This window comes from Haemaphysalis longicornis, unplaced genomic scaffold, assembly GCF_048455015.1.
Source record: "Haemaphysalis longicornis isolate Haplotype H1 unplaced genomic scaffold, Haemaphysalis longicornis Haplotype H1 scaffold_10, whole genome shotgun sequence".
In the NCBI taxonomy this organism is placed as follows: domain Eukaryota; kingdom Metazoa; phylum Arthropoda; class Arachnida; order Ixodida; family Ixodidae; genus Haemaphysalis; species Haemaphysalis longicornis.
The window spans coordinates 75,225,683-75,243,274 of record NW_027526204.1 but is presented as its reverse complement, the minus strand read 5'-3'; the positions used below and the strand labels follow the sequence as shown (position 1 = coordinate 75,243,274).

The window sequence follows — 17,592 nt, the reverse complement described above, 5'->3', positions numbered from 1 at the left end:
ACAAAACGGCATTAGCCCCATGGTGTACCACGGAGGAGTTTGCTGTGCAGCGGTTCAAGTTTGCCTCAGTGGCGGATCAGAACTGGGCTCTTGCAGGGGGCCATCGCCAGTGCAGGAGCATTGTTTTTACACCGCTGTGTGTTGGGGCAGTTTGGTGGTTGAAGCATTTGCATCGGTCATTTGCAGGGAGCGTGCTTTCATTGTTAACGGTGTAATACTCTATTGAGAATTTTATAAATTCTTTTTCCAAGGGCTTAACATTTTAGCAGTTCGTTATGTACATGCCATCGCCAGTTCGGCCCTGTCTAGGTCATGGTTTCGTTTCCCGACTTTATTGTTGTCTTGGCTTGGTTTGCTCGGTGGCTCCATTGGATACTGTTGCCAAGGGCTTAACATTCTAACAGCTAACTTATGTGCGCACAGGCGCCATTTGGGCCCTGCTTACATCATCTTTTTGTTCCCGGCTTCATACTTGTCTTGGCTTGGCTTGCTCGGTGACCCCCGTTGAATAACTCTGTTGCCAAGGGCTTAACATTCTAGAAGTTACACATGTACGTGCACTTGTCAGTTTGGCCTCGTTTGGGTCCTTGTTTTGTTTCTTGGCTTTATACTTGTCTTGGCTTGGATTGCTGCAGAGACCCCACAAGGCGACGCAGGAGGAGATGACCAAGTACCACAGCGACGACTACATTCGGTTCCTGCGCAGCATCCGGCCGGACAATATGTCGGAGTACAACAAGCAGATGCAGAGATGTGCGTGCCTATTTCCGCTTTGTATCACGGGCTTTTGAAGCATGCTGGACAGTGTGCTGAGCCTGTTGGTGCGTTTCAATTTCCCGTTTAGACGACTTCGTTGCCGTATTAGCGAACCACCTGTCTAATTAAGTCTCCTTCCAATTTGAACTAAGCCAGGAACGAAGTCTGCTTCGTAGTCAACAACAATGCAGGTTACCGTCCTGTCTGAACTTAAAAACGGTGCCAGCGCCACCTTTTTGCATAGTAATATTGGAACAAACTAACTTCTTTTTCATTTAAATATTTCGTATAATTTACTAGTTGTGAAGATGCTTTTGTTTACGTCTTGCATCACGTAATTTTTATAATAACGCCATCATTTTTACAACACTACGGCTTGCGTTTGCTAACATGTCTGCTGCGAAGTCTTTTTTTGGGGTGCTGGCCGCTGCGGAGGTCCAATTCACGTTGCTTCATATGTCTGATTAGACTGCTCATAAGCGGGCTACCGTGGTGTTCAAAGATTGGAACGCAGCCTATGCTTGGAGCTGTTGGTAGGTTGTTTAAGGAATAACTAATCAAAGGAGAAGTTAGCACCCGTGGGCGAAATTCTGTTCTCTTGTGGGTGCAAGCTCGGCACTTTATGTGTGCACCCAGCACCACCCAGTGTTTCGCTTAGAACACTTCTTCTATTCTCTTTTAAGGGGGCCATTCAGACAAAACACAAGTTTGGTTCATTCGAAAGATTGCCTTGTTAGAATCATACTGACACCACTTTTAACTCACACTTAGCTCTAATAAGCTACATAATTAGGAAAAAAGGGAATGGCCATGCGACCCACTAGCTCATTTCTCGCAACAGAACCGATGATATCATATGTAGCAGCTCTGCGATTGGCTGAGGCCGGCTAAAGCAAATGCAAATTAGGCAGAGCTTATAAGCTTGCCGAACGAGGTACGGTTAAACCTCGATATAACGAACTTCAATATAACGAAATTCCTGATATAACGAAGTTACAAGGCACACACAATTTACTTCCCATTGGAAACCATGTATATTTTATCTCGATATAACGAAGCAAATGTTGCTGTAATTTCATTTCAACGAAGTCTCTGAACTTGAAGAAAATTTACCCACAAGGACGATTTCCCCATGACGACGTCTGAGGGGAAAGCGTTGGCAGCGCGCGCGACTTGGGTAACGCACGCGGCCGTGCCTCCTGGGGTGCGCGGCAAGCAAGGGAGAAGCAGCGAAATCCTCCTGCTGTTGCGAATAGGCAGGTTGCGACTCGCATCCCAGCTTGTCTCCGATGTTGGTTATCAGCCATCCTGACGCTGTCTCCGCTGTTAGGACTGGGGCCGCTCACCGCAGCCACCACTCTTGCGACTGGCCATCCGAGCGCAGCCACCGGTGTAGCGACGTTGCCTTGATCCGTCCGCTATCGACGCGGCGTAGAGCAGAGCGAGGAAGTTCTCGAGTCGACGAAAAGTTGAAGCAACATTTATATGCAGTATGTACAAGGGTAAGCAAAAGTTATATGGCTCGCACAAAGGCGACAGCACCTCTCCACTCAGTGCCTCCAAAAAGTGCCGCCGAAGAATGCCGACGATAAGTCATAAGTGCCTCCGGGCGGGTTTCTATACCCCCGGAAGTTCGTTTGAGCCCAGAGAAGTTTGAATCGCTCCAATCAGGACTCTCGATGGCTGAAGTTTCAAATCCAACGAATCGTAGCGAAGCAACGCCTACGCCGTTTCCGCGAGTCGGTCGTTCACCCGGTGCAGGATTCGGCCGAGCCGCCGCGACGCTGCATACCTCCTCCCCCCATGCTCCTTTGCTGCGACCCAAAGCACCCAAAGTGGCCTCCCTCTTTCTCGTGCCTTCGCATCGTCTGGTGCGTTCTCTCGCCGCTTTTGTTTCCCACGTGCGACGCCGCCATGAGGGGCTGTAAGCGGAAAGCTATTTCGCTTGAGCAAAAAGCGGCGATCCTGGAAGCCGTTTCGAAAGGGAAAAAGAAGAGAGACGTTGCAGCTCGATTCGTGATATCACAAAGTACGCTGTCAACAATTTTAAAAGCTAAGGACGTGATTCTCAGCTCTGCAAAATGTAGTCGGTCAACATCGGCCGACGCGCCTGAAGCCGCTACTTGGCTGGAGAAGGAAATGCCGAAAATATTGACGCGATACCAGCCATCGGAAGTCTACAATGCGGACGAAACAGGATTTTTTTATCAGATGCTGCCGAATAGGATGCTAGCACTGAAAGGGAATGGGTGCCACGGCGGTAAGCAGAGTAAGCTGCGTACACGGCTCTTCTGTGCATCAGCGTGGATGCCAGCGACAAGCGGGTGCGGGTGAAAGAAGGTCACGTACTACTTCCAGAGGAAATAAAGGAGTGATTGCTTTGGCAGGTACCGAATTTCGATGCAACGAAATTTCATTATAACGAAGCATAGTGCCGATTTTTACGACTTCGTTATATCGAGGTTTAACTGTATTTGCACTTAGATGTAGTGCATATTCATTTTACAGCAGTAAGAATGGTGCGGTAAATGATGGAAGTTGGGAAAATACACGTAAGCATAGAAGTACCGATGCGCATGGCTGTTGGTACTGCGTGCACTATGCTTGTTTTAGCTGCACAGCAGTCTGCCACTTTGAAGTTTTCTTACAACACACTGGCTGACTGGCATAAGCGACGTTGTCTTATGTAAACCTGTTTGTCGAGGATACCCCATGTTTCACGAAACGATTACTTTCAACAGTTAGAAAGAGAAAGCAGGTGCAAATACGGTCAAAAGCATAGCAACGGCGTACAACGATCGACGGCTAAGTTTGGTAGCACTATATGGGAGGAATGACGGTAAGGAAGGCTGCAGAGCCTCATGACGCACTGGAAGTTTGTTTGAATACCCGCCCTTGTGTCTTCATGGCAGACATCACGAGAAAACATTATTTGGCAGGAGAATAAAAATTTAAACCTAAATTGATTAATTTTTCAGTGATTGCGGCATCATTTGCTTCCGGACAAGCGCTGGGGGCACTATAATATGCAAAATCTTTCGAATAACGCAAACTTGTATTTTGTCTGCATGGCCCCTTTAAGCAACTGCTAAAAGAACTCCGCTGTTCGGCCTCAGTAACTTGGGGGCATAACTGCGGGTTTTGTAGCGAACGCCTTGGATTGGAACCCAGCAGAGTCCCTTTTTTTTTTTTTTTTTTTTCCTGAAACGTGTTCTTTTATTTTTTTTTACCGCAAAATGTTCTCTTAGCTCAATCCTGCGCATTTGGTTTGTATAGAAGAGTGGTTTGGTACTATCGGCGTCACATGAAACGCGAACTCGAAAATATGAACCTGAACACACAAATAGCACAATTTATTTCCATGCAAGCCAAAATGACGCGTGGCTTAGTTGCAAAAACAAAGTTGGGAGAAGTGGATTTCCAAACATACCAATAGCGTGCCATTATATGAACTCTACGAACAGTATTTTTCAATTTTGCACGTTCTGGTTCATATTTTCGTGTTCGCGTTTCATTTGACGCCGGTAGGACCTTTGAGGTTGGGTTTTAGAGGTGGGGCGTGGCGTACATGTTTAATTAACATTACGCATCCCACCGGAAGTGCCGTGCTTGTAACGATATCTTGGAACGAAATATTGCTATCTGTGGATAGTGTGCCTTTGGTCCTGAAATGATAGTTGTGTTTGAAAACTGTAAACTGAAAGGTGACCCAGTCATGCACTGGGCTTCTTGAATGTGTTGGCATAGGCCTTGCTTGACATAGGAGACGAAAGTTTTTACTCCAAAGTAAACTCACTTTCTTGGCAGTCCTCGCCAGTCAGCACTTTTCTGCATTTCTCAGTGCCAAGTTCGAGTGTGTCTAGTTTCAGATGGAAAAGGCTGTGGCGACTCTTGAGGCTGTTGACTGCAAATAGTCGGTTGAAGTTTAAATGAGCAGGAATGCGGAGTACAATAGGAGTCAATCAACCTTTATCATAACTGAGCCGCATTCTTTCTCTTTTTTAAGTTGAGGGAAGTTATTGAGAGATTTCATTGCGGACAAAATTCTCCAACCTCTTGTAAAACTTACGGCTAAGGTTCTACCTCACGAAGCGCTGTGCTTTTAACCAACATCAGTCCCCAAAAAAAAGCTCTCATCGCCGCATTCTTTATTTTCAACTGCACCTTCTTGCAACGGCAACTTTTAATTGCAAGGTAAAGGCTACAGTTTAGGGATTGTGTAATGAAAAACTCATCTTTTTCCTGCAGTCAATGTTGGGGAGGACTGTCCAGTTTTCGATGGCCTCTACGAGTTTTGCCAACTTTCAACGGGCGGCTCTGTCGGTGAGTTCAGCTTATTTATTACAAATTTGTTATTAGTTAGGAAAATTTCTACGATAACTTCAAGGGCGCGTTGCTTGAGAACAAAGAGCCTTGTAAGAAAGTATACATAAAAATGTGACGGGGCAAGGGAATATAAAAACAGTTCTACGCATTGTATCGGAATGTGATCGTACACACCTAAATCCACATATTTGAAATACTATTTGGCTTTTTGGAGCTCTGGGGTTTCAAGGTGATAAAAAGGAAGAAAACTGAGGCTGTGGAGGTAGATAAAAGAATATCGGAATGCTGGTGAAGGACAGATAGGACAGCTACCAGTTGTAACTGGCAAGATTTAATTTTAGCCTGCTGCCAAGAGCAGCAGAAAAATGTAAAGAGTAGGCTAACGGGGACACATTAGCTTTTTTAGTGTGATGTCACACGTTATCACCCCGATATAAAGGGTATACAGGGTTCGCACAGGTCCTTGAAAACCTTGAAAACCCTTGAATTCAGAAGTGTCAATTTCAAGGCCTGGAAAGTCCTGCAATTTTTAAATGGTCCTTAAATATCCTTGATTTTTATGGAGAGAATCAATGGCCCTGTCTTTTCACAAGAATTCTAAAGCATTTGTCGTGGATTTTAGGTGTTAACAAATCTAAAGAAACGTAATCAAGCTGCAGTGTATTGCTTGAAATTTCAAAAAGTTTTGTGGATTTTCATTATTACGAGGCAACATTGGGAGCAGGCTTTTCACAATCCAATCCATGTCACGATACAAGCCAGTAAAAGCCAGCTTCTGTTCTCTATCTTGCATCTAGTCTGTGGACGTTTGCTCATTGCATGTTTGCTGTGCCTCATACGCTCCATCGGTGTTTGCTTTTACGTGCAAATGGTGGACGTGTACATAGTTCGTCCTGCCTTACAGCAACACTTGCTGATTCAGTTTCAACTGATACTCTTGCTGACAAAGCAGGAGATGCAGGCAACATTAACGAAGTTTTGAAATCAAACAGCCTGAGCAAAACAACACGAAAAAAACCCTCTAAATACCAACCATGAAATAAAAAATAAAGCTGGAGGAGCAGTCATGTACCTGTTAGTGACTATCTAAATGTGCAATATTGTGCTTAGGTATTGTTCGATAAAAGACTGTTGCATTGTGTTGAAAAAGCTATAAATAATCCCAGATAGAACATAAGATGGGGACCTTAAAAATGTGTTTTCTGGTCCTTGAAAGTCCTTGAAAACCCTTCAATTTTTGCTTTTGAAGCCTGTGCGAACCCTGCGGTATACCATTATCAATCAGTCTACCAAACTTTTAACACTTGAAAGTTGTAAAAAGTATTGCTTCGTGAAGCGCAGCCTCAGCTGACGAATTTAACTGCATCTGCAACCTATGCAAGCGAAGTTATTTCCTCTTGGCTAACGACCAAGTTACTGCAACACAGTACGAAATGGGATGAGGGACTCTGTCCTGTGAAGGCGCCAGAAACAAAATGCAAGTTTGGTTCCTTAGTAAGATTTCCTCGTCAGAATAACACTGCCACCACTTTTAATGGAAACTTCACTGAAATAAGCTGTATAATGAGGAAAAAAAAGAATAGGCATGCGACTCCCTAGCTGTTCTCCACACTAAACCTATGACCTATAATGGACAGCTCGTTGCAGTTAGTGGACGCTGACAAAATCCAATGCAAATTAGACGGATTATAAGCTTACACAACAAGCTATTTGCGCTTAAACTTAGTGCACATCCTATTTATAGCAGCAAGAGCGGTGGGGTAAATAATGAAAGTTACGAACGAACGCGTAAACATAGAAGAAATTAGTGCGGCACTTCGCCGGCCAACGCTACCTGGCACAGCTGTTGGGTGTGTAGGGCTTGTCTGACACGATGCTGGCCAACTGACATAAGGAGCACGACCACTTCCGTGACCTGGTTTGTCGAGTCCTACCTGATATTTCACGAAACGATTAATATCAACTGTAACAAAAATACAGGAGGTACACAAATGCGGTCAGAAAGCTAAGAGCGAACAGCAGTCCTCGAGCAGTATTGCAGCGCCATCTAGGAACGCTGACAATAAACAAGGCAATAAAAAGGGCATCTGCGAGATGGTGACAACCACAGTCACTATGCTATCTTTAGTTTTAGGTGGCTGCCCTGGACACATCATTAGTGACGTTGAGAAACACACGACGGAGCGGGAGAATTGGTATTTTGGCTTAAATTGTTTAATTTCTCGGTGAATAAAGCATTGTTTGCTGCTGGACAAGCGCTGGGGGCACTGTAAAACACCAAGCCTTTTGAATTAAACAAAGTCGTATTTTTCTTCACGGCCCCTTTAACGACGACCTCCCGCGGCCATCTCCTTTGTGGGTTCACCCGCCGCGGTGGCTCCATGGCTAAGGTGCTTCCTGCTGAGCCCGAGGTCGCGGGTTCAATTCCCGACTTTGTTGGCCGCTTTTCTAATGGAGGCGAAGAGCAAAAACACCCGTGTGTACGAGATTTCGGCGCACGTTAAAGAGACCCTGCAGCACTTTTTTTCAACTTTTTTTGAAATCTTAAATGCTTGAAGACCGTAGTCACCCACCCCACCCAGTAATTAGATTAGGGAGTCACAAAGTACCTCAGCCAAAAAACCGCTCTATGCCCGTCAGATAACTTGCAAACTCGCTCAAAAGATTTTTCTCTCTTTCCCGGTCTTGACGTTCTTCGACGGCCCGAATTGCGTCACTGGGGCCATGTAGCGGCTGTTGGCCGGTTTTCCTTCAGTTGCAGCAATGAATGCTTTTGGATAGCCACATTAAAAAGAAAGCCAGAAAAACGAAGCAGAAACGGAAGTCGTATCTGCTGCGACGAGCAAATCACGCCGTGCCCCTCCATGCTGGCGATAACTGTAGCTTTTGCAGTGCTTCCAGACGCGAAGGAAAGAGTGAAAGCTTTTATCGAAAGTGTTGCAGGGTCCCTTTAAAGATCCCCAGGTGGTCAAAATTAATCCGGAGACCTGCACTATGGCGCCCCACATCGCCTGCATTGCGTCAGTGCATTAAACCCTAGAAATCAATAAATCCTTTTTCGGTTCCCTCCTAACAGCGGGGGCGGTGAAGCTGAACAAGCAGGCGACCGACATTGCCGTCAACTGGGCCGGCGGTCTCCACCACGCCAAGAAGTCTGAGGCCTCCGGCTTCTGTTACGTCAACGACATCGTACTGGCCATCCTCGAGCTGCTCAAGTGAGTCGCGATGCTACTGCGTGGACATTGGATGCACGCAGAGAAAAAGAAATATCTGAACTGCCTGAATGCAAGACATACATGCTGTATGGCTAGCTTACTTGGGGAGGTGACATTTTGGGGAGCTGCGGGGAGCAGTTACGATCCTGTGGCGGGCATCATCATTATCATCGGAACATTTGTTTGTGAGCGTGATGATATGATGGGTGAGCAGCTCATTGAAGTGATGAAGATTTGGGGCTATTCGGTTTGGAAAGCCTACACTGGAAGCATTTCGGGGTGGCCATGATGGAGGGAGGTTGCGCTGCTTTTATCGGTGTCATCATGATGATGGTGGTAATCTTGCAGGTACCACCAGCGGGTGCTCTACATTGACATTGACATCCACCACGGTGACGGCGTCGAGGAGGCCTTCTACACGACGGACCGGGTCATGACGTGCTCGTTCCACAAGTACGGGGAGTACTTCCCCGGCACGGGCGATCTCAGGGTGAGAGCGCTTGCTGCACTTTTAAGGGGAGACGCAGGTCTTAGAATGGCCAAAAATCGCGAAAAAACGTGTTTTGAGAAAAATACATTTTTGAAGCCTTTGTAACTTCAAGAACCTACTCTAAAAGTTTCACCGCTGAATTCAATCGAAAAGTTTCCAAAAATCAACTTTGTAAACATGACGGCGACCCCAAATTGTCGAAAATCAGGAAAGAAATGCTTGAACTTCGCGCGCGCGCCACGCGCGAAGGAGGCGACTGGCGGCAGCCATCTTGGACGCGTTTTGAAGGTCGTTTCTTTGTGCGTATCTTGCGATATCTCAAAATAGCATAGCATGGCGAGGGCCCTCGCTCTCGCCGTTTTTCGAACGGTCACTTACAAGCCCTTGATTGGCCAGACCGCATGCGCATAAGACGAGCCCCTTGTATCGCGTCTCTGATTGGGCGGCGCGGCGAACACGGCGCCTTTTGCATTTGTATTTTTGTTTTTTTTCCTCGTGTTTGCCTCCACGGTAGTTTACCTCATCGTGTCTTTTTCTCTCTGCTGCTGCAACTTGGTGCAACGTTTTTTTTTTTTTTTTTTTTTTTTCGTGCTACAATGCCGGGAGATGTTCGCATCAAAAAAACTACGCGTCAAGCGTACAGGAAGCTGCAGAAACGCTACTGGAATGCGGGGACAACATCGCCGTTGCGTCTGACACAGAAGATTTTTCAGAATCTCCGGCCATGGCAGGTTGCAGTGCTTCAGGCATCAGCGAACCGTCATCTGGCTCCTTGAGTGCCATTCAGGACCGCATCGACACCGTGTATTACACCGCTGGTGAATCTGCCGAGCGTGCTAAACATGCAGAGGATGTGAAGAAGCGTTTGGCGTCGCAGTCGGCGACAGAGCGCTAGTTCAAACTTTTGGACAGAGAACCAGCGAGCGAAAGCTTGGAAAGTGGCACGAAATTTGTCATCATGGACTTGGACGTGATAAATTCGTGATAATCATTGCATTCATATTGAATTGCTCTAGAAGGTGATGCTATTTGTACAACCCTAGTGTTGATCACAAAATTGCAATATCCAGCTACGGCCCCGCAGTTTTTAGTTTTGAGGGATCCCTCTCCCCCTTACGGGGTGCTTTTTTTTATCTTGCAGTTGAGTTATGATGATAAGACTGGTACACCTGCTAGAGCAATTCAATACGAATGCAATGATACCAGTCTTATCATCATAGCTCAACTGCAAGATAAAAAAGACCCCGTAAGGAGGAGAGGGATATCTCAAAACAAAAAAACTGCATGGCTGTAGCTGGATATTGCAATTTTGTCATCAATACTAGGGTTGCACAAATAGCATCACCTGCTAGAGCAATTCAATACGAATGCAATGGTGTCATATCTGCCAGCTGTGCGATTGGCTCAGGCCGGCAAAAGCAAACGCAAATTAGACAGGGCTTATAAGCTTGCCGAACGAGCTGTTTGCGCTTAAATGTAATGCATATTGATCGTACAGCAGTAAGAATGGTAGGGTAACCAATGAAAGTTAACGAAAATACATGTAAATATAGAAAAACCGACGTCAACTGCTCTTGGTACTGGGCGCACTATGCTTGTTTTAGCTGCACGGCAGTCCGCCGCTTTGGAGTTACCTTTCGGTACCCTGTTTGTCAAGCATACCCCATATTTCACGAAACGATTACTTTCTACCATAACAAAAACCAGCCAGGAGCAAATAAGTCAAAAACAATGCAACGGCAGGCAATGGTCTTGGGTGACTAGAGTAGCGCCATCTGGGAAGACTGACAGGAAGCAAGGCAGCAGAGCCTAATGACGCGCTGTCACAAAAACACGATTTGGCGATAGAATGAAAATTTTAGCCTAAATTGATTAATTTCTCTGTGAAGATGGCATCATTTGCTGCCGGACAAGCTCTAGGGGCACTGTAAAACATGAAATCTTTCGAAGAAAACAAACTTGTGTTTTGTCTGCATGGCCCTTTTTAGGCTTGTATGTTGTAGCTGAAATTAAAAAAAGTTTGGATTCATGTCATGCAGTGCTAACCTTAGGGATAGTGTGTGACTAATTGAGGTGCCAAAAGTGTTTGGGAGACTTAAAAAATGCACAGTGTTAGCAACGGACAACCACGCATTCTCTCTCCCGATCTCTGTCTGTCTTCGTTGGTGCCTCACTTCCATTTCCCTTTTTTCTCCCCCAGGACATTGGTGCAGGAAAGGGCAAATACTACGCCGTCAACTTTCCCTTGAGAGACGGCATTGACGACGACTCCTACGAGAGCATCTTCCAACCGGTGAGTGACACGAGCAATTTTTTTAAGTGCAGGCCACTCTAGGGACTCGCCTTGTCGTAGCTCGCTCACTGGACCCAGGTAGAGCCACACGGCGTTCCGTCATCGCGGCATAACCCACAGGCTTCGAAAGCCAAGCGGTTTATATAGCCGTAAGCATTCGCAAGTTGTGAACCGCTCGCGCTTGTCATACATCTCCCCATTGTTTAACGCAAAAAAAACTGCAAGTACATTTGAGCAAAATATACGTAACGAACCAGCACCGCCCGTGTTCATTTAGTTCAGAACGCTCGTTGGGTTGGGTATTATGACAGTAAGCAAAAACAGTGGCAGTGCAACGCCAGCACGTGTGGGAGGAAAAGCAAGCACAAAAAGAACAGAACTGCCGCTGGCGTAGTTTTGGGCAGGGGGCACGCGAGCGCTGTGAAGGCGGGAAATTTCAATTGCATGGGGTGGTAGCAGGCGCTACAGCCCATTATGGCGAATCACTGCTCTGCACTTCCGACAGCTTTCATATTGATTAAAACAACTTTTTTTTTTTTTTACTCCTGCTTTCACCTGTGGAGATATCCTTTGTTGTTTCATTAATTTGTCAGGCAGTGTGAGTGTCTGAAAAGATGCCCAGTGTAGAAATAATGTGGACTCGGGGGGGGGGGGGGGGGGGGCAGTTGGCAAGTATTCTCAAATATGAAGTCATTTGCGGTGGCTGTCCGACCACAGCCACCACACGTCGCACAGACGTCACACAAACATGATTGTGTGACGTCTAACCAAAATTGCCAGAAATTGGCTAGGCTGTCGCCACTGCTTCATCTGCTTTTGTTAATATCTCGCTCAATCAGCTAAAGTTTGCGATAAAATCAGTATTATTGTTATCAAGACTAATCTTTTTTTTTTTTTTTAATGAACCAAAGTCGTGCTTTGTCTTCATGGCCCCTTCACATCCAGCATCGCTCGTGCAGCCCGAGAACGTTTTTCCGATGCCCCTCTTCTCTTCCCGCCCAGCTCATCTCGAAGGTGATGGAGATGTACCAGCCGAGCGCGGTGGTGCTCCAGTGCGGGGCGGACTCGCTGTCGGGCGACCGGCTGGGCTGCTTCAACCTGACCCTCAAGGGCCACGGCAAGTGCGCCGACTTTGTGCGCCGATACAACCTGCCGCTGCTGCAGCTCGGAGGCGGAGGCTACACCATCCGCAACGTGGCCCGCTGCTGGACCTACGAAACGGCCGTCGCACTGGGCGTCGACATCGCCAACGGTACCTTTATTGTTTGCGGCTTTCATGCGGCGCCGTGAAGACGTTATTGTAGCAGGAGGGAAGCTCAGAAGTACACTCAAACCCTGTTATATCACATTCGCAAAAAAGCACCTATCAGTCCGATAGAGGGGATCATTCGATATAAGCAAGCTAAGGAACTGGACACCATAAAAACATGGCGTTTTTAAAAACACTTTATTGGTGAAACTGCCTTACTTTCGCATGAAATAGTCCTGTATCTTCTTCTGCTCGAACAACCTCGCTGCCTGAGACAGTGCGCACTTCTGCGCGTTGTCTAAAGAGTTGTAGAAGCTGAGGCCACAATCTTTGACATTTGCGAAGAAGCACCGGACTAGTGGGGGTGCACCAGTCACTGCTGAGGTTGTGGGCAAAGGATTGTCGTTGCTTTCCTCGTTGCACCCACTTTCACGGGCTCTCAGTATGGTGTCGGCGACGTAGCCCTGCAAACTCTCCCATGGTCGCAACACCATGATTCACAGTCACAAACTTTGTCGACCATTGATTTGGCAATGACGTCCGGAAATTCCAACAGCCCAGTCCTCACTTCGACAACACCGGGGGTGGCTTCGTTGCACCCCTCATGATTTTCACTCATCACCGGCGCGCACAAGCCAGAAGATATGAAGAAATTTCGGACGGTTTTTTCAGTAACACTGCCCAGAACCTACTTCAACAAGGTGCTCTTGGGAATCTCATGCCTGATGGGGTCATCTGACTTCTCACCAAGTTCGACTCGATTTATGATTGCGAGTTTCACGACAAAAGGGAAATTTGGCCGTTTTGCGCTAGCTATGGCCAATAAATATGCCTTTATTTTAGTGACACCAGGGCTAGCCACCACAGCTACATTTCCGAAAAAGTCCACAAACTGCTAATGACGGAAACAAAACGAACGAAAAAAGGCATTGTAGGCGGGCCGGGATCATTTTTTGCAGGGGCGGGGGTGTTGACGGCTCAGCCTACACGGTGCAATGGCACAGTCGCGATAGGGAAAGAGCGAGTTGAGGGAGGGGAAAGAGCCGCTTTCTGCCTATGAGCAGCCGGGCTAAACCACTTGTAAAATTTCTCCTCCACTCCGAGGGAAAGCCAACTTGGGGGGGCACTTCGCGGCATTTTTCTTTCGATATAGCGGTTGTCACTGCTGTTTTTGTACAATATAAGTATAGTTTTTGCTGTATATTTTCACCGTAAACATACTGTGACCAGAAATAGTTTGATATAAAGGACAATTCGATGTAAGCGGGTTTGATATAATTGGGTTCGACTGCATTTTGATGCATGTAGATGGCAGGCTAAGAACGCGTCACTTGGGGCATTCCTGCGGCATTATGCATTTGATATATCAGGAGTCGCTGGTATTTTCGTTCGATGTAGGCATAATTCTTGCTGTATATTCTCACTGCAAATATACCGTGACCAGAAATAGTTTGATATACGGCATTATTTGATGTGAACGTGTTCGCTATAGTCGGGTTTGACTGTATAGTGATAAAGTGAGGGAAAAACAAATCCTTATAGGGGCAGACAACCGATTTTTGTCGAGTATATATTCTCTATCCCAAATTAAAGGGCATCACTTAAAGCACCTTGACGAGAAACGGTTTTGCTGATAACGCTCTAGAACTTTTTAAATCGAATTTTTTGATCTACGAGCCGTATGTGTCCCTCCCAAAACTAATGCTGGCAACCATGACATGGAGTAGCTCAGCAACATACTTTTGTCTGTATGCGAAATAAAAAACGATATTTAAAAACTTGTTCCCAGCTAAAAAAGTTTGAATCGCAGGCTTTCCTGTTCCTTTATGTGTTTTTTTTAATGCAAGGGTCTATTTTGCACGAATGCGCCATCTGTTGGGATAGACGATAGGTAGAATCTGGCTTCACGTGGAGGCGGGAAGTTCGATTTTCCCCGGGCGCAACGTTTCTTTTTTTTTTTTAAGCTGCCGTTGGCGTATTTGGAAACTGAAATAAAATATTTTGGCAGAACAAACGCCCCTGACTCAGGCAGAATCGTCAAAGCTCCTTCGCTGGGTCTGTTTACTGAACGCTGCTGTTGATTCCGGGCATGGAGGCTCAGTTAGCCACACTGAGAGGCATGCTGAGAAGCACCCAGGGACAGCAGGCGGCGTTTCTTTAAAAGTTTCAGAATAATGTTTAGAAATACATATGCAATTTAACCTTGTATAATACTTGTGTTAAAAGGTTTTCAGTACGTAAATAAACGTTTCAGCAGTTACAGTAGCTGCTAGGTTTGCAGGTCACGTGACAGGGACACATATTGTAGTGTCAAGTTTCGACACTACGAACCGCCACCCTTCCGATTTCAGGAAGTTTGCTGCCAAATTAAAATTATTTCCGCCAGTTTGTTTAGAAATTGCTTGTGGTTATCGGGCTATATAAAACGCTGGCTTTCATATGAGCTAGAGAACATATACGCGACAAAAATCGGTTGTCTGTCCCTTTAAACGTGTTTGTGCGACAAGATGTTTCTCGAATTTTCCAGCTGTAGACGCATCATTTTTAAATAAATTGTGGCGTAAACACAAAGGCATCAGGATTAATGCCAGTTTTCTTCTTAAAATGGATATGGTAAAGTAAATTAAGTTTTGCATGCTGCCTAAATTTTCTCTATGGTTGAACAGTGAAGTCATTTTTGAAGTAATATAATACTGGAGTGGAAATTTTAATGGGGGAAAAGGATGGGATTGTTGCAAGAAAGAAGCCACAGCTGTCCAAATTTCCACAAGTCAGCATCTCATTAAAGTCATTAGTCCCGGCCTTACCAGTGACTTCCCAAGAAACAATCCGGCATTCATTTTTTACGTATATTTCTGTGGCATGGGCTATCCTCAGACCAACCGCAGATGATCTGCAGTGAGTCCAAAACTAAATCGAAGAGCCCCACCAAGAAGGACATACTTTTAAGTGCAGAGCACTTTAGGCGCTCGCCTTGTCGTCCTAGCTCGATCGCTCGACCCAAGTATATAGAGCACCAAGGTGGCGTCCCGGGGTAACGCTGTTGTTCGTGGCGTACCCCAGAGGCTTCGAAAGTCAAACGGTTTATATAGTCACAAGTGTTCGAAACTCGTGAAACGCTGGCGCTTGTCATACATATTTCCTTTGTTTAGCGCAAAGAAAAGTATAGGTACTTTTGAGGGAAAATATTTGTAACTAACAGGCAGTACCTGCGTTCCTTTAGTTAAGGGCGCCCGTTTGGTTGGTTTTTGCAATAGTAAACGCAAAAAGTGGCAGTGCAACGCCGGCACATGCGGGGAGAAAAAGCACAAAGAGAACAGAACTCCCGCTGGCGCAGTTTCAGGCAGGGGGAGCGCGAGCACTGCGGAGGCGGGAAGTTTGAATGGGGTGGTAGCAGTACGAGGAAAAGCCATTATGGCGAATCACTGCTCTACACTTCCGACAGCTTTCACATTGAGTGGAACGGCTTTAATTTTTTTCTCTCTTATGTGAAATAACCGGTCTTTGGTAACGTGAACTCATTTTTCTGTGACGTGCCTTACTCCTATTCGGCAGCAAAGCAAAGAAATCCATAAATAACGAAAACCTTTCAGATTGCATGCCATTTGGGGCAGCAGTGACATCAGGACTGACGGCGCCTTCGTAATGTGGCAAAGCAGCAGTATCTACGCTAGGCGCGTTCCAGCATCCAAATGATGCAATCCGCAGAGACTCAAGGACCTCCTGAACTCTTTTAAGGACTCTCAGTTCTGTTTCTTATCGAAAGTGACATGAACTGGTGTCAGTCGCGTCACAGATGCTCAGCCCTGAAACAAGTGGGTGGTAGCACTGGTCGTTTGATTTGATTGATCGGCCACTTGATTCCCTGAAGTTTGCACAAAGCGGGTGGCATTGGAAGCAGCTTGCCAAATACTCCAAAATACCTTCTCTAATCTGAATTTCTTTTTACAGGTACAGCCTTTGTCAAAATTTTCTAGGCCAAGCCGAAAGTGAACAGGCCGCAAAAAATTGTGTACAAGCGCACATCGGCAACCGAGGCTGAAACTTTTTACGCCAGAAAGCTAGAGAAAACACCTTTCTTTCTTACCGTCACAAAATAATTTTGTCACATTTATTAAAGTTGTGGTCGAGAAGGCTGAGGATTGGCCTAAAAAATTTTGACAAATGGTGTACTTCAGTAGCCTTACAGGTCTTCGATCAAAAACTTTATTTTTACAGTTATGATGATGAAAACTTGGAGCCAAATGTGGTTTTTCATTCTGATTGTAGATATAAAATCTGTTTTTGTGTAAAATGACTATATTCATTTTTATTTAGATTTTAATATTTGATTTCTTGACAGCATTTCTAAAAAACAAGTGCTGGAGTGATGCATCTGAACAAGGTACCACCAGTGAACTGTACACAAATCAAGGAGTGCAATAAGACTAACATTATCATTCTATCAGGTCTGTAGCAGAAGTTATGACCATTGCAAGTTTGGCCTTGAAATGTGGCAACCAGAAAATCTGGTTTTGCCTTTCAAACCCAAACTTCAAACGGTCGTAACTTCTGCTACAGACAAGATATAATGATGCTGTTAGTCTTATTGCACTCCTTGATTTGTGTACAGTTCACTGGTGGTACCTTGTTCAGATGCATCCCTCCAGCAGTTTTTTTATTATTATTATTTAGAAATGCTCTCAAGAAATAAATATGGAAATCAAAATAAATTGAACGTAGTCGTTTTAGACAAAAAACAACATATGCCCCCAAATTTGTATGATCATAACTAAAAGTAAAGTTTTTGATCAAAGACCTGTGTGCCCCCTTAAACTGCAGCAACATGCGGAAGTGGACACTGAGTTGTCGCCTTGTGTTTTGCCCACGTCTCGTGTGCCAGTATAGAGCAGCTATCGCTTAGCAATACCTGTTGGGTTCTCTGCTACTCTGCGAGGTCTTGGCTGTTCAGGTGACAACTTCTGCTTCCACCCCCGTTTGTGCAGAGCTCCCGTACAACGACTACTTTGAGTACTTTGGGCCCGACTTCAAGCTGCACATCAGCCCCTCCAACATGGCCAACCAGAACACCCCGGAGTACCTCGAGAAGATCAGGTACGCCTGTTTGTAGTGTTTCTAGCGTAACGTTTTGTATCTTGCATCTTCTGCTGCTCTCCCTGTATGCAACTTCAACTGGGGGAGCTAAAGCACACTGAAAACCAGCCTTGGCTGAAGTGAGCCCTTATGTGCTTTTTAAGGGTCACAGAAAGACTTTGAAAGGTTG

General features: G+C 45.7%; 1 protein-coding gene across 2 annotated transcripts in view; it reads left to right on the top strand.

Annotated features, from left to right (window-relative positions):
- Positions 1 to 17,592, top strand: part of Hdac1 (histone deacetylase 1) — a 31,775-nt gene that overhangs the window by 2,806 nt on the left and 11,377 nt on the right. For both annotated transcript variants that reach the window (XM_077689929.1, XM_077689928.1), the window contains exons 3-9: positions 636 to 753; positions 5,005 to 5,079; positions 8,159 to 8,297; positions 8,646 to 8,787; positions 10,988 to 11,080; positions 12,083 to 12,332; positions 17,315 to 17,423. In XM_077689929.1, the coding sequence (XP_077546055.1) occupies positions 636 to 753; positions 5,005 to 5,079; positions 8,159 to 8,297; positions 8,646 to 8,787; positions 10,988 to 11,080; positions 12,083 to 12,332; positions 17,315 to 17,423 (926 nt within the window). The remainder of the gene's footprint in view (positions 1 to 635; positions 754 to 5,004; positions 5,080 to 8,158; positions 8,298 to 8,645; positions 8,788 to 10,987; positions 11,081 to 12,082; positions 12,333 to 17,314; positions 17,424 to 17,592) is intronic.